The 21202-nt window shown below is 38.0% G+C and overlaps 1 protein-coding gene across 1 annotated transcript; it reads left to right on the forward strand.

Moving 5' to 3' along the window:
- The first annotated feature begins 1765 nt into the window (after window positions 1-1765).
- On the forward strand, window positions 1766-19128 carry LOC121424067 (histone acetyltransferase KAT6B-like). The gene is made up of 8 exons (XM_041619651.1): window positions 1766-2610; window positions 7687-7843; window positions 8478-8590; window positions 10104-10185; window positions 11684-11743; window positions 11974-12049; window positions 15833-16058; window positions 16916-19128. Exons 1-8 carry the CDS (start codon window positions 1978-1980, stop codon window positions 17390-17392), a joined length of 1824 nt encoding a protein of 607 aa, XP_041475585.1. The 5' UTR covers window positions 1766-1977; the 3' UTR covers window positions 17393-19128.
- The last annotated feature ends 2074 nt before the right edge of the window (window positions 19129-21202 follow it).

Raw genomic sequence — 21202 nt, forward strand, 5'->3', positions numbered from 1 at the left:
GTCCAGTTTTCAGGTCACAAACATTTCAGCTCGCGCTTCGCGCTTACACGTCCAGCACTACTTAAACGTTTAACTCTGGCTTCATGCACGATCGCCATAGTGAGAAGACCGATGTTCTTAACATCATGCAGGTCTTTCAAAGAAAAGCTTCAGCTCGTGCTCCGATCGTGATTTATCCACATTTCAGAATGTTCCGTTTTCAGATCTAAATCAGACAGGAAATATATCTTTAAAAAAAATATAGGCCTATAGTGCGTGCGCTTCGCACTTGCATCATCAAGTGGTTAACATTTTCATTATTATCAATCTTTTAGCGCAGATATCGATTGGGACTGTTTGGATCTTTCAGTATGTGCTTGCCGTTTCTTTTCTTATGAATAGAGGTCCATGGCACTCCATTATAACATCCATTTCATTTTACATTCTTGATCTGATATTTTATTCTTTGTCATTATCATTGCCGATCATACATTATTTCTGCACATGTTTGAATCGTGATTTTTATTCAGCGTACTATATGTCACAGGACTGAAAATATTTCAAGAAATAGATATAGCTGCGCTTATATTTCGGGTAATAATAAATTCAGCTTATACCTGGGCTAAGCTTTCGTGATAAATCATGCACGGTTTTCAAAGTGCAGAGGGGAGGACTGAGCCAAAAGTGTGTGGGGGGCGGGGGCTGACCATATATAAAATCACAATCGTATGGTCATGTTTACGTTTTGTACATGGCCTTTTTTGAAAAAAAAAAGGGCAGGGGAGGGCTAAAGCCTCCCCCCAGCCGCTTATAATTCCGCGCGCCCCTGATGGTGACTGAAAACGGAAATATAATGCCACGTACCATGGAGGTTTGCACCGGGGGGGGGGGGCACTTACATTGACGAGTGGATACCATGCGCGAAATAATGAAAAAAAGGTATTTCGGTGAGAAATGTACGTACGTGTTTAGGGTCAAATTTGCGGGGATGATAAAACAAAATTAAAATGTTATATAAAGGATGTCCTTTTTGCCCCAACACTACGTGTTTAGAGTCCAAAAAGTTTGCGCGAGGTGTAGGTGGCGTCGTACTAAACCAAATAGTGTGTATGAAGGTAAAATCGCCGGACAACCGACGGAAACGTAACATAGGCCTATAGCATTAAAATACCGATGTAGCTTGTTTAGGGGGTCATTTCAGGGGATACTTGCCAAGAGTATCTTTTTGCTTCCAATACTTGTTAAGGGTAGGGTTTCACACGCCAATACTTGTAAAGGGGTGCATTTTCAGAATATGGAAATTACGTGTGTAGGGTATCTTTTCGAGAGTGCTGGTCACGCATGGTATCCACTCGTCAATGGAAGTGCCCCCCCCCCCGGGGGGTGGGCACGTAGCTATTCTGGCACTCATGTGCGGTATGCCCTCGGACCTGTACATGACTGAATATCTGCCACATTTCAAGGACCTATAAATATCTCCACCCCTCCCCCCCCCGCACCCATTTGTTGAAAATATTAGAGCTTTTCACGGGCTTTGAAATAATCTGATTGGTTGATTCGTGTTCGAGCCTTTATAGGCTGACATATGAACTATTTCCCTGAAATATATGACTGAAACTGTACGTTGTGCATTTCCCTTTGTAATAAAAACCCTATGCAATTTGTGTGCATGCACTCTGTAATTGGCCTCCGTTATTCTCCACGCGTACAGTTCATTGCCTGCTGTCTATGACGCATGCGCACAACTAATCTTCTTCGATTTACTTTGATATGTTTTCACCGAGCGCAAACTATACACTATACAGATACAGCCGCGCCGCGCCGCTGTCGTAAATTTATTCAATACTCACACATGTGTATCTCTCTCGAGCTGGCTCTTGAACGCAGCGACAAGCACGCTTATTGAACAGTGTACGGTTTTAGGGCCAAAAAGAAGACGCATTTTAAATACCATTTTTTCCACCGAAGAAGCTGTTTCAGAGAAAAATAAAGATACCAATGGCTGAAATAGATCGTCAAACAGTTATTCTGGATGCAATCGACTCGTTGCGAAGGCGCAAAGCTCGGCCGGATTTTGAGCGAATTTTTCACATGGTGGAACGCAAACACGGATTGACCGGGGCTGATGTGATTACGGAGTTAAATCGAATGGTCGACGATGATGTTGTTATTAAAGTAGAATACAAGGGCAGTATAAGCTACCGAAATGCCGCTAACTGGTGCAAAAATCGTTTAAGTGGGTACCCATTAAATTCACACGAAGCTACGAGGTCTATTCTGCAAGCAATCGAGAAATTGACATGTCCAGAGTCCATTCCTGAACAGGATCGAGTTTTAGAGGATGCCAATAATTGCAGTACCCCTAATGAAGAGTCGCGCATAAAAAGAGACGGCCCACTTGAAGGCACAAGTCTGGAGCAAATTGTGAAGTTCTTTGCAGATGGAAACCCGGACACCAAGTTCACTAAAAATTATTTGGAGGAGGCTCTGGCGAGAGAAGTCACTGCAAGAAGGCTGTATTTCAATACAACAAACAAATACGTGTTGGCGAAATATGCCGTTTCCTGCGAAGAAGAAACATCGTTCCAAAATCCCCAATTGAAAAGGGGCCCTCGACCGTCGAAACGAAAGGTTTGTATTCAGTATTCCGCCTGCTATTCATTTCTGGTTATTTGTCCACTTCAGAGTCATGCAACATCGCACAATAAGTCTGAAATTGACTTTTACTGATATGCATTTTCATAATGAATATATCGATAGGCCTAGTGCTTTGACTTGAATTCAGTTGTAACTATTTGAGGTGCTTGGCTTCACATGACACATGTACGAATTGTTACTCCCGAGAACAAAACAAATATAGGGGCTCATCATGCCTATGGTCTTGAGACCTGTAATAATACCTTTCGCCTTTGATCTGTACCGTCAATATGGACATTCATATAGAGTTCTGTGTTTTTTCTTTTTTTAATCGATAGGCTACATACTATACGTTGGAACGAAGTAAAAGACATCGGCACATGCAGACATGCATGCATGCACTCATATTGGTATACTTGTTCATGTTGTAACGCACGTAGGATCATTATACTCTGCATGATTAGAGTATTCAACTGAGTTTTCATTTTAATTATTATTTTTTACGTACGACCGCTCAATGGACAAACTGTTATTCTAAGAGAAACTATTGTTCTGAATTGCTTATATTTTCTTATCTTTTAGATGTCTTTTTTTTTTGGGGGGGGGGGCTCCATTTCATACCCCCCCCCCCTATAATAGATTTGTGCATCCATAATAATTAGTTATATATACTGTAGTACGTACATGACGCGTGTTTATTTCTGCACTGAGCGCCAAGTTCATGCCAACATTATACACGTTTGCGAGCCTATAAATTATGTAGGCCTGATTTGTTGACCCTGATGGTTGCTGCCATACTCGCCTTATATGGGGCATATAACTGAGAAAGAGGTTAAGAATATGGAAGTTTATAAGTGCCACCCAGATGCTCATATAATCATTTTGTCATGTCTACATCTCTTAGAGAAAAGGATGAGATGACAATGTCTACATCCCACGGGAGAGAATATGATCAGATGGCAGGATCTTGCGGATCTCGCCATGTCTACATCCTGTAAAAGAGATGATGAGATGACAAGATCTCGGATCCAAGATCTTATCATCTGTTCATATGAATCTCTTTCACTGGATGTAGCCATGACGAGATCCAAGGTCTTGTCTTCTGACCATGTCTCCCACTGGATGTAGACATGACGAGATCCAAGGTCTTGCCATTTGATCATCTCTTTAGACATGACGAGATCAAAGATCTTGCTATCTGAGCATCTCTTCTGAAAGATATACATGACGAGATCAAAGATCTTGCTTCTCTTCTGAAAGATGTAGACATGACTACATGTAGATCCGAGATCTTGTCATCTCATCCTTTTCCCTATGAGGTGTAGACATGGCGAGATGATTATATGAACATCTGGGTGGCACTTTTAAGCTTCCATACAAGAAAGCAATACTTTTCATTCTTTGAATCGGTGCAAAATAACGATTGAATATATCGAGAAACGTACGTACGCATTATTCTATTAATGATTAAACCATGGAGCTATATGATTAAACTCGTCAAGTAAAACCTTAACATGCAAATATAGTTTCTTCGATCTGCACTCAGATTCAAATCAAGGATCGTCCTGTGGAGCATGTATTTTGGTCATCATTATTCGTGATAATAATCTCGAAGACGCAGCCGCGGTGTGGTATTGGCCGAGTAAGAAGGAGGGGGGGGGGGGGATACTGTACCTTAATGAAAATTCGATCATTTAGATTATTATGAGCATAGGCCTACTGGTAAAATTATTAGTGTCAAAATCTGTTTCGAAATCATTAAGATGCAATATAAAGAAGTTATTATAAAAGCTAATTATGCAAGCTATAAGAGAAACTCTTTATTGATCACAGTAAAGGGGGGCATATAACGAAACTAATGTTTGAAAGGAGTTGTAACATGAATATATCAAGGACTTGGTCAAATACACAATATTTATTTACTGTAATTATTTACTGAAATAAAATTAAATCTATTCTGGAATACATAGCCTATGTACAGTGAATATTGAACAGGAAAATTATCAAGAGTAGACTGAACATTTTTTTTTGTCAACCCCGGTTTTTAACATTTCATTCTTCAAACACAAGGCGCTCGCAAAAGTGTGCTCTTGGTTTTCTAAAATAAAATGGAAAAAGCAATTGAACATTAGCTTGTAGTGGGGTAAGAATTGACTCATTTTTCTCTCATCGTGATTTCTGCAATAACCATGAAAATCCATTGAAAAATATGCGTTAAAAATTGCATTTTCCGGCGAATAAATGTCCATATCACAGGGATGGTGCTATATATGGGGGACAGGGAGGGGTCGCCCCTGTCGATTTTTTTTAAGCTGGGGGGGAGAAAAGAAAGGAAACGAGGAAGACGATCGAAACGAGTCCAGCACCATGCCGTGTTTTGTTGCATAAAAGTTACTATTATGCTAACTTTGCAATGCAGTGACAACTACCGTGCAACTCTGATCAAGTCAGAATCAAGGATTCCATGCAAGTTACCATTGCATGACTAAGTTACCACAATGGTAATTTCTTATGCAACAGAACCAAGGATGTGTAACTTTACATTACCCCTGTTATTCAAATGAGAAAAAAAATAAGGTCTCCTTTATGCCATCTATTGCCCAACCCCTATCAAACTGCTCTGACACTCCCTCTGTTAATGATGATATCGCATTATGAAGAATTTTAACGGGGAGTGGGATGCAAATCCCTCGTATTATTCTTTTATCGATATAAAATCATTTGGCATGTCTATATTATGGATCGTAACGCGATTGTGCTCAACGTGGTTCTAACTGCACAGAATTGGAGTGAGTTTCTTTTTTTGGGGGGGGGGGTCCATGGATTTTTCAAATTTTTCTAATTTATATTTAAAATTCAAAATAGAAAATATTTGGAAGAAGAAGAAGATGATCAAGAAGAAGAGGGGGATCGAGAAGGAGAAAGAGGAGGAAAAGAAAAGGAACAAGTTGAAGGAAAGGGTGAAAGAGGAGGAAGGAGAAGAAGATCAACAACAACAGCAAGTAAGAAGAAGAACTAGAAGAAAGAGAAGAACAACAAGAACAAAAGGAAGAGGAGGACGATGATGGGAGGAAAAGGAGAAGAGAAAGAAGGGCCGGGGAAGAAGATAAATAATAAGAAAAAAATTGTAAGGAAATGGAAGAAGCAGAAGAGAAGTGGGGAAAATGGAATCATGATAAAAAAAAAAGAAAGAGGAAGGAGCGAAAATGAAATAAAACGAAAACAAACAAAATGCATTATTTTAAAAATATGTATATAGGAAAACATGTATTTATCAATAATTATGATGAAAATATTCTTTAATTGAGTGAGAAAACAAAACATCTATAGAGAATTGACTATTTTGATCATCCGTTATTGGTTTCCCACCCTCTAAGATAAATTGCCAATTCGTATACTGCCAACTCGTCCACTTATATGGTCTATTTTAGTCTAATGCCATTCCGTCCATCAACATCTTACAACTATTTGGTCCAATCATCACTTAATCTAATACCATTTTGTCTATGACCGTTTCGCCTCATAACCAGTTTGTCCTAAAATCCATTTCATTTTCATTCACTTTGCACATTTACACTTAGTGCAATTAGACCATGGATGAAATGGCGATTATTTATTCATTTATTCATTTATTTATTTATTTATTTCCGTTTTATTTCAGCAGGGAATCCCTTTCAGTTACAAAACTGCTCTACTATGGGCCCTGCACGATAAAAACCAAATACAAATAACATTTTACACACATAAAAACTTAAAACTATATACTACAAATATTTACTCAAGTAAAATCACATTAAATTAAGATTAAACATAAAAAATCACATACAAGCAGAGTATTTATATTAAACTTAGATTAAATCTAAAATAACACAAGTATAATATTTACATTAAATCAAAATTAATACTACTTTCTTTGGAGTTAAAATTCTTAGATTGTTTCTTAAATATGGGAAAAGATGTATTTTGCATATTGGACCAACCAGTGGTTATTAAACCAAATGGTGAGTGGACGAACTGGCAATTAGACCATGTGGATAGTGGATGAACTGATGGTAGACAGGTAGACCAAATGATAGCAAAAAAATGATAGTAGATAAGTTGACAATTGGACGAATTGGAATTAGACGAACTCCCCCCCCCCCCTCCCTATCACCCCCTAATGGGTGGGGGTACTCTTATCACGACCTTAAGTTAACGGGGTTTTTTTAGTGTGAACTCCTGATGATGACAATAAAAGACATTAGATACTATTATGTGTTGTAACTCGTATCGCAACTTAAAATGCTTATAGTTACCAAGTGGTGTGTGAAGGAATATTTAAATTGACAGGTACTTGTACAGAAATATTATTGCCACGTAACCCGGAAGTAAGTGTATATTACTGTTGTACCAATCCATGGTAAAATTTAAACGCAATCGCCTAAGTTTCTTCCAAGTTTTATTAACATTAGCATGTCGTTTAACTCTATATAATATTCACGATTAGGTCCTGTATGTCCTACAGTATAAAGATCTTTTGATTTGTGTTAGAATCAGCATAAGAAATTGTCATAAATATGTCAGATTTACAAAGTAAAATAGTGGAAAGAGAAGTGCAAAAGGTATTCGCATAGTGTATGTCTACATATAAATTCCTTGATTGTTTGAACGATTTTTTTTTAGTCATTTGCTAAACATGCAAGACTAGAGAAGGCACTTGGCCCCTATTCTGTGATAATATTCTTTCTTTGAGTAGACGTAATTTCTTGAACACGGGAATCTACTTACTTGGATTTACTTGGATGTTGAGACGTAAAGCAATATGCTTTGTGCCCCTCGTTGAGTTTCTTATCTTTGGGAAGGTCTGTACTTCAGAATCATCTTCTTTAAAAAAAAGTCCCCCAACAAAATGGAATAGTTTTTCTGGGGGCCCTGCATGCTCATGTCTTCACCTGAAATATACATTTGAAAGTCTGATCACAATTCACTTAATCTGTTCAAATCATGTTATTCTTAGGTTGGGGTACCCCTTTTACACTATTAACATCATGTAATAACGTCATGAAACTCACCCCTCGTTTTTATATACAGCGCATCAAGAAGACCCACGGTCCAGACTTCGAGCATGAACCTTTGACTAAAACCTCCATATGGGATCAGAAGTGTGATTATTGCACCTTACCTGCTAACTGCAACAAGTACGGAGAGAAAGAGCAACTACTTGTCTGTAAAGACTGCACTTTGAAAGGTAATCATCTCTTATATTGTAATGAAATCATATTCCCGCCATTCGGATCTCGGATATTTGTTTTCACTGTATTTCCTTTTTCCTCGGATGTTTCGACACTTCGCAACAAATTTCTTCCTACACACTCGTTCGCTTCCTACTCCCCTTCTTTTTTTTATTCTTCTACTTTTTCTTATTTTTTTTTCTTCTTCTTGCGATGTTGGTTCCAATATATTTACAACGTTCAGACAGCACTGTATCACTGTGTATATCAGTACCAAACACTACAATTATGAACTTAAATCTATATTTTGTTCTGCTGAGTCCCCCAAAGTGCACAAGCTTCTTTGATTATTTTATATATATATATATATATATACATGGATGTGTTTGCCCCAAAACATCGACATGGAAGATGTAAAACAAATTTTTGCGAGTGTACAATAAATTCAATTTTGATCGGGTGCCCTACGCCCGCGGCGCCCCATTCCTTCTCCATCGGCATTATCTTATGTGGGGGGGGGGGGGCATCCTTGAAAAAATTAACCCCTTTTTATGTCTCACTTCTGATCGATGTGCCACTGGTAAATCATGCAGTCATTCACTGATATATTTCCATACAATCCATTTTTTCCGTTTCTTTTTTTTTTCACAGTGCATCCATCCTGCATGAAGTATTCCCGCCAACTCGCAGAACGATCACGATTATCACCATGGCAATGTATCGATTGTAAGACATGTCACGTGTGTAACGATGCGGGCGATGCGGTGAGTAGGATTGCGAGTCGTCTGACTGATCAACGTTATCGATGTCCATTTCGTTAATATCAGATACGCTCTGGGAATTTAATTACTTCGTGGTCGCATACCCTATCATAGCCGTTCCAGTGTTAGGTTAATCAAAACCCCAGCGCGTGAAAATTTGGTGGTGTTGCGCTATTGCCGGAGCATGTCATGGGGAAAATAGTCGGATGAAATGAAAATGATTACGATTATTATGAGTGAAACTTATGTGCATGCATGTGTAAAAATATACATTGCTAGGGTTGTATTTCATTATAATACATGATACATAAAGAGTATTTTTGTGCATCTCATCCTTAATGGATTTTCATTTTTATGACATATGACCTGGACATTCTAAGGACATCTTGTCATCATGTAAAAATGATGACTATCTTCCTATTTCTCTAATTCTTAAGCGCAATATATTCCATTCTGAAAAAGGGACATTTTAATTATTAGGAATTCATGATAATATTATTTCATTTATTAATCTAATAAGCCTAATGACAGCTTGAAATTTTTTAATATCAAAGCCTAAAAACTGGACATTTTAAGCACTTTTGTAATTATTAATGCGAGCACAAATCGCGAAGTCATGAAAAGGGGATTTTAAGTAGTTTGTTATATAATTACTAATTATTATAGAGGTAATTATACAAGTATACATATTACTCACCAATCAAAATGCGAGCACGCAGCGCCGGCTGATAGGTTTGACAATCAAACCTGAAAGGGATATTTGAGAAATTTATGGAATATACGAAGAGAACAGGTACTTGACAAATCAAATAATCAGCTCGAGCTGAAAATGGTGATATTGAGACAATTATAAACGGATGTTTTACAGATCACTTTTTGAAAATCAAACCAAATAATAAAGCTTGATGTCGGAGCTGAAATGTATTTTTTATATTTTTGTATATATCGGCCTACTGAGCAAGATTATATTTATGTATCATCGATCAGACAATGCGAGCGCAAATTTTATATAGAGACATGAAAGATTTTTTTTATTTTCCAAGTCTTTCCCTCATCTTATTTCATTCACTCGTCTTATTTTCCTTTTTTTTTTTCTCTTCTCTTTTAAAAAAATATATTTCCCCTATTTATCTGGGGTTTTTGCTCCGCCAATAGAGGGCCCGGGCCCCCTATGTAAATTTGACAAGCAAAAAAAAGGCTTCACTGAAAAATGAAGGTCGTTTTGATGCCAAAACAAAATTGACAATCTGAAAATGAGGTTATCAACACAAGATGTTGGACATTTCTCCTACTTGACACACGTACCGGAATTACAGGGGGTGCTGCCTATGGAAAATAATACACGCAGCACCCCCTGGGAAAATCTTGGGGGTGCTTCAGCAGCCCCGATTCCCAGGGCCAAGATGCTACTTTGTATTCCGGAACTCCCGGAACGTGCTGTTGGATATTATTTATGAACGTTTCAAAGTTGTTAATGTGTGGTTGCCTTTTTATATTTTATTTCATATATCCGCAGGATACGCTACTTTTCTGCGATTCATGTGATAAGGGATATCACATGGCGTGCCACAATCCCAAAGTTGAAGAGAAACCAGTTGGTAAGAATAAGATGATAAATGTCGCGAAAAATGTTGTTAATCATCATCATCAATCATCATCATCATCTTTATCATCATCATTCATCATCATCATCATCAATCACCATCATAATAATAATAATAATAATATGTCCATTTATATAGCGCAGTTACTATGTGCATATACTCAACTGCGCTTTGATACTTGGTATCATATTATTACCCCGGCTGCAGCTGAGCTGCCATATTAATAGGCGCTAAAGCGTTCAAGGAAAAATCCTACCGGGTACCCATTCACCTCACCTGGGTCGAGTGCAGCACAATGTGGATAAATTTCTTGCTGAAGGAAATTACGCCATGGCTGGGATTTGAACCCACGACCCTCTGTTTCAAAGTCCGGAGACTAATCCACTGGGCCACAACGCTCCACAACGCTCCACATCATCCATTTGAGTCGGGGAGGATTGTGTGTGGGTGTGTGTGTAAAGGGGGGGGGGGCAAATACTGTAACAATTTTATCATCAAATCGACGCCAGTTTTTTTTTATTGAGTATAGACTGTGCTTGGACCTCTGATGAAAGATATTGAGGATCGAGAAGGGGGGGGGGTGGCGCCGACGACGATTCCGGGGACTGTTTCATAAAGCTGTTCGTAAGTTAAGAGTGACTTTAAGAAATACTCTCTTGTGGTGAACGATACTCATCATTAAATATTGACTGATGGTTATTTAGCGGTAAGAAAGGTTCACCGGTCGTTCTTAAAGCCACTCTTAGCTTTGTAAAACACCCTGATAAGAACACTCCGGCGCTAGGAGTGTTCTTAAAAAGGCAAATCAATACAATAAAATTTGAATCTGACAAAGGAGGGGTGATCTTTGTGTGAGGGCCGCATTTCATTGATTGAAAGTCAAGTTGCTTTTGATCACAAATTCTTTCTGCAACAGCCCATCCCACCCCACCCCCCGGGGGGAGGATATGGAAAGAAAGATGGAGAGGGGTCTAGGGAGGGGAAACTTAATGGAAAGTGGGAGGAAAAAAAGTTATGAAAATAGTTAGGTAGGGGTGGGGGAATGTTTCATGTTTCAACATGATCAAGATATAACAACATTCTATGTTTAAAAAAATATTCCCCAAGAATATTCATATAATACAAAGCAACAAGTGGGGATATGGCATCATCAGCTTGCTCATTGAATATTCATGAAGACATGTATCGAACTGTTTCACCGAAATAATGCCGGGAAATAATGCACATAACTTCGTAATTCCATTTCCGATTTTGATGAAATTTCTAGTGCTGTGTAGTTTGTCTGACTTTTCTTTATCTGTTCAAATCATATTTTTTTTAGCCTGGAGTACCCCTTTAATTACTTGAAAAAAAAGAATGTCCATGTTTTGGAATCATTACCAAGTAATTAACGTGGAAACCTTTGTTGCAGATCATTACAATATAAACAATATTTTGAATGGTTTATATTCACTCGTCACTCTTTTTGCTTATTTCTCTATCAAACGCACAGGGAAATGGGTTTGCGAATTATGTGCAAGCGAAGACATGGAAATCGGCAGTAATTTCACAGGTGAGCAATAAAACCTTTCCGTTCCTATTTTTTTTTAATAGATCATCATCTGTTGAGCATATCATTAAATGTACTAGTGTTTTGCCAAAATTACAATTCATTTCGATTAAAATTCAATATCTGTTTATTTCTTAATATATTTATTTGTCTATTTTTGGTATTCATTTTCTTATTTATATCTTTATTTCGTAAATATACGGTTATTGGCAAAATTTATTTCTACACTGTAGATGAAGGATCGGTCATCTCATCCTCGGGAAGTACAGGGTCTAAAATAGAAGACAAAGCGGATTCAGGAGAAAATGGGTAAGTGGTCTCGAGACATATCCCTCGACAAATACCAGTTCTATGGCAGAATTCGCTGAGAATTTGATGTTCTTGACATTTCGAATGATAGGTCTGATGCACCATTCATATGCCTTCATCAGTTGCAAGGAATTAAGACATACCCGGAAAATCTCGTCAAGAGGTGCAACAAATCTCTGGCAACTATAGGAAACAGCCGCGTCTGAAACTAGACGACCAGGAAATTTCCAACAAGCAAAAAAGAAAGAAAACAGTTATCAATCTTCTGTCTGCCCCCACCCCGGTACGTTAGTGGTTTTCATAGATGTCAAGCACCCGTATTCCGACTATTCCCGCTATAATCTTATCATTGATCATACTCATTTAGAAAAAAAAATAAAGAGCAAAATGTACTGATGCATTGCAGAGCAGGACCATAGGCGCCGCTTTTTCCACTCCGGCGGCGACGTTGGCGTCGTCAACATTGGAATCTTAACCAAGGTCAAGTTTTTTAAATGTCATAACTTGAAAGAATATCTGCACCTATTTCATGAAACTTGGACATAAGGATAATCAAGTATCACCGATCATCTTGCATGAGTTTACGGTCACATGATCACATGACCAAGGTCAAAAGTCATCTAGGGTTAATTAACTTTCATCATTTTGGGGCCTGGAAACGATTTTCTTAGAACGGGTGCTGGCTTGTTCAGAAAAATTTGACAAGTCAACAACAAAAAATCACTCTCAAATGAAGGTTATTTTGTCAAACCACATCCAAAAACAGATACATGTATGTGATCCTGGCCTATGTGATCTTAATTTTTTGTTAAACAAAGCCTGATGATGATGTATACATTATAGCATACCAACCAAATTTCCAGGGTTTGTTGTGCTTCTTTCAGCACTACCACGGGACTCGGTCTTTAAACAGGGATAAACAAATCTTGGGAATAGGTGTTTATCACGAGAAAACGTCTGGCACATTTATATATATATATATTTGACACAGTGAACTCAAAGCATTATCATCAGCATTATTTTGTTACCTTGATGAAGCCAATACGTGAAACTTAAGATATATATAAGATATATATATTCACAAATAGTTTAGAAAATGCCGTAGAAATAAATTCGTAGATTTTAAAAGGAGCATAGCTCTCAAAAATGAAGGGTAAAGTCACACTCTTCGTCAGTGCCCATGATGTGACAAAAAAAAAGAATTCAAAATCCGTTTCTGAAACAGTCGTGAAAAACACGTCTGTTCATGGGCATACGGATTGTGAAACTCACCTTTCAAAGAAATCAATGCGCTGAGAATGGAGGAAGCGCACTGTAAAAGACGCGTAGATGCAGTGCATGCCATGACTGCATGACAATAGTGAATCTCCGGCTCCAAAACAGACAAATCTGAAAAGGGCCTCACCACTGCCAACAGTCGAAGTTGTAAAAAGTACCGGAGTAAAATAGTCTGTTCGGCATATGGATTAAAATAATCACAAATAGTTTATAAAATGCCGTAGAAATAAAATCGTAGATTTTAAAAGGAGCTTAGCTCTCAGAAATGAAAGGCTATGTCACACTCTTCGTCAGTGCCCATGATGTGACAACAAAGGCGAATTCAAAATCCCTTTCTGAAACAGTCGGAGATTCGCATTTGTCATCTTACAGTCTTTAGATGCGTCTTTTACATTGCGCTTCCTCCATCTTCATCGCATTGATTTCTTTGAAAAGTGAAAATAGAATAGTATGCTCGCATATTTATTAAAAAATCAATTCATCGATAAAGAGCTTTAACATTATCTAGATTGTTACTCAACTGAATTGAATTTATTATCAATTAATGTGACATAAATAATATGACGTGAACGATTATGATGAAGATGTCGATGATGACGGTGATCATCACGATGATGACGGTGATGAAAACCAGCGTGAAGCACGTCAAATAATAAAGATTAGCTGGGAGTTCTTTGTCGAAAATTGATGAATCGGGACAGCAAGTTTCTGACAAAAAATGAAAAAATATGTGTTTTGTCCAGAGTCCAGAACAAAACTGATGTTTTGATTCTCAAGTTTTCGATAAAAACTTTCGGATTGTGCTTTGCCTTTAGGGACATTTTGTTGTTGTTGATGATGTCCTTGAATTCGTCTTGCGTCGTGGATAGAAACTCTTAAATGTGACCATGGACGACGATCATGGGCCTGTTGCGTAATACTTTTTACTTGAGAAAACTCTGGTAAAAACTGAAAACTATGGTTAGTCTGATTTCTGCCGTTGACTTTAGCACAGGGCAAAAACTCCGGTAAAAACAACCCGTTTTCTCAGGTAAAAAGTTTTATGCAACGGGCCCCATGGGGGTGTTCATTTCGAATTTTGTGCAACAGCCTATGTGATAGTCTCTCTTCATTCTTAGAGGCACAAAAGAAAAACCCTCACAAATCGCTTATGTCGAAAGGGTGGGTGCTGTCGCGTTAGGGTGCGTCAACGCGAACGCGAAGATTCGTCCAAAGCCCCCCCCCCCCGGTTTGGCCGAAAGGGTGCGTTGGGAGCGCCACGTCGCGTCGCGTTCACTGGAACGCGCCCTTTCGTCCAAAGCCCCCCCCCGGTTTGGACGAAAGGGTGTGTTTAATAATAATGAATAATTAAATACAAATATTTATAAGAAAGCTGAATATAAGGTATTTTGTCAAACATTGCCAATTTGCACGTAAAATAGTGGATTTTCAATCATTTAAAGCATTGACAATTTGAGGAAAAGAAAGAAAAGTTCAACTAAGAATAATAATGATAATAATAATAATAATAATGATAATAAAATCAGATACCCACCCTTGCAATAAGCCACTTGGCGTGTATAAGTATTATTATTATTATTGTTATTATTTTTATTGTTATAAGTATTATTATTATTATTACTAGTATACAAACAACACGCACATATTATTATTATTATTATACACACAACACGCACACATGCACAACAGACACATCTCACAAAATATACTGAGGCAGGGTCTCAAGTGTAAAATATAGTAAGGTAGGGTCTGAAGAGTTAAACGTTGTGAATGCTGACCCGACATCAATTTTGGCCTTGCCTTTCCAGGACACATCTGCCGTAAGTTTTATAATTTGGGGGACACCAAATATCTCCAGGTATACGAATGTTTTCCTTTGTAATAAATACACACCTGCTAAATATAAAATTGAAGGTAAGTTACTTTTATTTATTTGAAAGAACCTTGAAATCAGTCATAATTTTTACATGTATCAATATTATACCATAAAACATTTCCACCGAAAAAATCCTCATGCAGCATGCCGTCATTGTTTTTTTTACCTTAAAAAGAATGTTTGTGCCATATGATGATTTATGTTCCTATGCAAATTTCACATATCACTCGTCTTTTTTGTTTGTTCAGCTTTCTTATAAATATTTGTATTTATTTATTCATTATTATTAAACACACCCTTTCGTCCAAACCGGGGGGGCTTTGGACGAAAGGGCGCGTTCCAGTGAACGCGACGCGACGTGGCGCTCCCAACGCACCCTTTCGGCCAAACCGGGGGGCTTTGGACGAATCTTCGCGTTCGCGTTGACGCACCCTAACGCGACAGCACCCACCCTTTCGAAATAAGCCCTCACAAATCGCGTCGTATAATTGTGATTACGTCGGTAATGCGAATGATTGGCATGGTGAAGATAATGGCATTGGTGACAAAGACGATAATAATAATAATGATGTAGAAGGCGTTGAAGAGTATATATCGATCATCCTTAAAATCTATATTCACCTTTCCAGATCTTCTAAAACTTCTGGTCAAGTCACTCCGGATGTGGCGACGCCCAACCAATCCAGGGTAGCAAACTTACCCATCCAGTCGGCCCAAGCCGATCCCTCATCCATCCTATCTGCCACCACTGGAACCAATCTACCAAACCACCCCGCCAAATGGTCTCAGGATGACGTCGTCAAGCTCATGCAGAAGAGAGGGTTTAGGGAGCAAGCAGAAACATTTCGAGATCAGGTATATTTCTGGATGCCCGTTTTAGGACGATTTACGACGATGGTAACTCTGCCATTGTGGTTACGGCGGCCATGAAAACCTTCATTGTGATTGGCTACAGATCCCTGTTACCATGGCAATGTACCAAAATTGTTAGTCTTTTGTGAAACGGGTGTGTGTGTGTGTATTTGAGTCTTGTCAGACGTGTATCAGTCAGATATGATTACTTACGCCTGGGACCGAAATGGAACGTCACCATCCGAAAGATGTGACAAGGGCTCGAACCTCTGCATCAATTTGAAACTTCCCCATTTCCCCCACATAGCTTGGATTACAGGCACACACCAGAACGCCCATGCAGGGACCCTGGACTAGTTTATTATGAAGTGGTCGTTGCCTTTGGTTCATGAATGCTCCGATCTTCTTCCAAGGCACAAGGAATCCTAACTTCCCAGAATCTAAAAGAGTACACCTGCCGGTCGATTCCTATATTAAAAATACTTCATCGCTCACTTTAAAACGTTTTATAATATTATAAGGGTTCGGGAACTCTATCCCTCGTTGTAAAACACGTATTGTAAATGATCTTTCCAAATTTAAGTAAGGAACTTCTCTGATTTCCAAATCTCCTAAAAGACGATGCCATCGTCTGATTTCGGTCAGTGACCATTCTCCCATGAAGCGAGCTGTAAAATCCTGCAGATTTCGCAAGGAAGAAACAAAGATTGATTTTTATTTGTAAACGTTGTTTGATTGATTGCAAGGATTTCATAGATGCAACGTACTGTTTCCAGAACTGTTTCTGGATGCAATCTATCTGTTCTTAATTGATTAGTTTTTTATTTATTGGTATTTTTTACATTGATCTCTTTCACTAGGAAATCGACGGCCATGCACTGCTTCTGCTGCGTCGTGCAGACGTCCTGACCGGCCTGTCATTCAAACTAGGCCCCGCCCTCAAAATCTATGAAATCATCAGCAAGCTCCAGCTATCACATGCCAAACACTCTTCGCCAAACGCAAAGACCAAATCATCGCTGCAGTCGACAGCACCTAAAACGCTGCCGTCGCCATCGAGTCAGTCTTCCATAAAGAACAAGCCGTCCAAAACAAACCCATCGATGAAGATTCCAAGTAGCACCGGACGCCCAAGTACTACAGCAAAGTCGTCCCCTCCGCCAAGAAAGCCGACTGAAGCTGGCAAAAAGCAGCCGCCTCCAACGACTGTTAACCATCTTAAAGTCACCTCTCCTGACATGGAGTCTCCTCCCGCTAAGACAACGCCTCAGTCAGAAACGGATCAACCACCACCCATCAGTCCGCTACCTGAGTCAGACAAGTCGACTCCTACATAAACTAGCCCACCTCCAAAGCCGGAAGTGAAGTCACCGAGGAAATCGGGTGTTTCACCTAGAACGACACCGTAATAATGACGAAGACTTGGAAGATCACGATAACTCGAGATAATTAGATCGTATAATTCTAAGAAGCTACAGGTACAATTAGGATGTGGACGTTTATGAAGATAACCAATTTCATTGGCTTTTTCATATGAAATATGTTAATGAAAGCATTTCATTCTAGGTTGTACAAGTCAAAACTCGATCGCAAGTCGTGTGGAATCCAAAATGAAATTGTTTTACGGACGTTTGCTTTTATTGTGAAACTCCAATGTCATTGGAAACGCATTGGTGTTAATTGATCAGAAATTAATTTTATCCGGGAATTAAGCGTCTGATGGCTAACATATTGTTCTATTCTATTTGTCTGTTCAATTTTTTCATCACCAATGGCTATGCTCATAAGAAAATGAAGGGAAAAGTAAAATGAAACGAGTTGTCTTTCCTAAAGCGGAACTAGTAGTAATTCAACGGGTTTGCCATTCAACTATCTTCATTCTGGCATCACAGTACATGTGAAAGATAATCACGAATGAAAAAAAAATGTTCTAGCAAAAATGATCAAATTTGTGATCATGAGGAAGAAACTTACATCAACCATTAAAATCATTCAAAATAGGTTAAGGATAGTGTGATTTAAAGTTACGCTGCCGACGACTTCTTTTGAATTATTTCAGTGGTTATTAAAAGTATCACACTTTTTTAAGAGCCACGACTGATTATAAGTAGGTAGGGCTGCTCAAATTATTGGTTGTTATCGTATGCAACAGTACAATGGCGTCAGTACTTAAAGCTACATAGTATACTAGTATTGTTTACTACACGGTTTAGACCAAAATTATGTACATCTGATTTCAGATGTAATTTGTCTTCACTGAATTATTCTTGGGGAGTTTGCTGAAAGTTAAATAATGTGATTATTAAGGTGGTTTTCATTGTTTCATTCATGTTTTCCGTACGTTAACAACTGGATCATTCCGTCGTCGTTGTTGTTGTTGTCTGTTGTGTTGTTTATTTTGCCTTATCGTTATGGCATATACGGGTTTTCTAACTTTAAAAAATTAATATGAAGTTATGAAAGTTGTTCATAACTGGTGAAAAGCTAAATATCATCGAGTGCTGCCTGTTTTGCTGGATGCGTGGTTGTGATTTTTTTCAAGATCATTTTCACTAATATGCTGCAAAATATGTGTGTTAATGAACTTCGACACAATACTCCTATTCTTGTTGAAGGTTTTTCTTTTGCACTGCCAATTTGAAGTCATTTGGTGCTATAATATAAGTTAACCCGGGGTTAAGTCATTAATGTACTAAGATTTCAATATAGAAATTTATGGTAATAATAATACTAATATCCAACACTTGCATAACGTTTAATATAAACATTTGTTTTGTTCTTGGCATTGTATATTATCATTACGCAATAGTCATAAGATAGATTACAAACCAAAGATTGAATTGATATATTTTTCATACTCGTGTCACCTTTTTCTCTTCACTACCCTTACATTTTTGGACACTTTTTTATTACAGGACTAAATCCTCATACTGGGCGAATAAGCTGGTAGCAGGCAATCATGTGTTCTCCGTGATGGCGATTTAGTGAACAAAGCAAGAAACGTGCTCTATAAAGTAAAAAAAAAAAATCCCCCTTCCAGTTAAAAGCAAAAATCATAAATAAAATAAACAAATAAAAATGAATAGATAAATGAAATGAATGAATAAATAGATAAATAAATGAATAGGTTAATACATGAATAATTTAATAGATAAATAAATTAATGAATAAGTTAATACATAAATAATTGAATAAATAGATAAATAAATGAAACTAAATAAATAAATAGATAAATAAATAAATAACAATCAGTGAATGAATAAATAGCTGGATACAGGTAATGGAATTACCCCGATAAACGGTAGTACTGCGTGTTATCATGTGTGTCTTCTGCATGTTATTTTGTCTTTGGGTTGTTTACATGCATGAAAGATCAGGGACCGGTAACACAAAGGTTGGTGATTAATCGTACGCTTGATTGTCAAGATTTATTGTACATTGTAGTCATTGCAATCAAAAGTTTAAAAACATGTTATATGATGATTGCTCAGCTTTGTGTTACGGATCCCTGATTCATCTTTCCGGTGATTAATTATTGTAAAGTTTCGCTTGACACTATTCTTTATTATCAAAAGAACAAAAAAGTGTTTTTGTGTGTGTTCACGAATTACTTTCAGATCCATTCAAGAGAATAATGAGTCACATTTTGAATCATCGAAGTAGTTACCACTTTTGAATAAAGTTGTTGAAACGAATTAGTTGCCGATGCCTATTTATTGATTGTAGATTATTCGTAGATTATTGTAAAATATAATATAAATAGAACATAGTGAAGCGTTGTGGCCTAGTGGATTAGTCTTCTGACTTTCAAAACAGAAGGTCGTGGGTTCGAATCCCAGCCATGGGGTAATTTCCTTCCACAAGAAAGGATGTGGTGCTAAAGCCATGGTATTAGACCAAGTGATTAGACGAAGTGATTATTGGTCCAAAATATGGTTGTTAGACAAAATTTTGATGGGCAGAATATTAGACTAAATGAAGGTAGATCATGTGATGGACAATTTAGCAATCGACGAATAGGCAGTGTACCCGCTTTACAAGAATTGCGCTTTGTTATTATTGTTCGATATTCAGAATTTTGGCAAATTTTGAATGAGTTGCCATTCTCCATCTATCTCTCTATCTGCCCTATAAGTGAGGGAAACTTTTTTTTTGGGGGGGTGCATATCTTTTATAGGGTATGCAGGGTCTCTTGTCACCACTTTTCGATGGCAATTAGGGCAATGTGCAGAATTTTTCAAGGTGGTATAGAAGAAACTTTTTTTTCTACGAAACTTGAAAGTGAGGGAAAAGGGCATATTTGTATTTTTTGTAGTGCAACTGAACGATCGAGTGAAATTCTATAAAATTTACAGCAAAAAAGTGCTCAGTCTTCTCTTTTTGGTGGCATGGGGATGGCAACTTTCACTTTCCCTAACCATGCTAACGCTGCATGGGTATGGTCATGTGGATGATCTCATATTTAAGTAACATTTACATGTACATTTTTTTTGCTTTTAGAGTTTTGTTGGAAAATCCTGTGATTTGTGCCCCCCCCCACGCACACGCACCATCAGGTGCGGATCTTGAGGGGCACATCAAGTCCATGCGCCCCCCCCCTTGAGAGCAGAGTCAATATTTAAGTGTAAATAAGTCGTTCATAGAAAAGTGTGCCCCCCCCCTTGAGAGTAACGGCAAAAAAAAACTAATTGGAATATTTCGTTCATACGCAGGTGAGGACTTCTTTTTTTTTTTGCTTGCCAAATTTTAAATGAGACAAAATGACCTTCAATTTGTAGGGAAAACCTTTTTTTCTTTTTTTTTGCATGTCAAATTTTCCTAAGAAAAATGTGCCCCCCTTTTTTTTTTGGGGGGGGGAATCCTGGATCCGCCCTGCACACACTACCAGCACTACAAGTCTTCCCATCGCGGCTGTCCCTCAACACAAATGCGGCAGACTTACTACCATAGCTATATGGCATTGGCATTTCAAATTACTGACTCTAGTATATCATTCGGGGAGCTACAACGCAAAAAATTGAAATAATAAACAGTATATACTTTTCTATATTTTGAATCAAATGTTCCCTTTTTTTCTTTGGAGGGGGTGCTTGAATGCACTTTTCCGCTGTCAATTCTCCTTACCTCTCTCCCGTCCCTCTTCCTCT

The sequence above is a fragment of the Lytechinus variegatus genome, chromosome 11 (assembly GCF_018143015.1).
Source record: "Lytechinus variegatus isolate NC3 chromosome 11, Lvar_3.0, whole genome shotgun sequence".
NCBI classification, from domain to species: Eukaryota; Metazoa; Echinodermata; class Echinoidea; order Temnopleuroida; family Toxopneustidae; genus Lytechinus; species Lytechinus variegatus.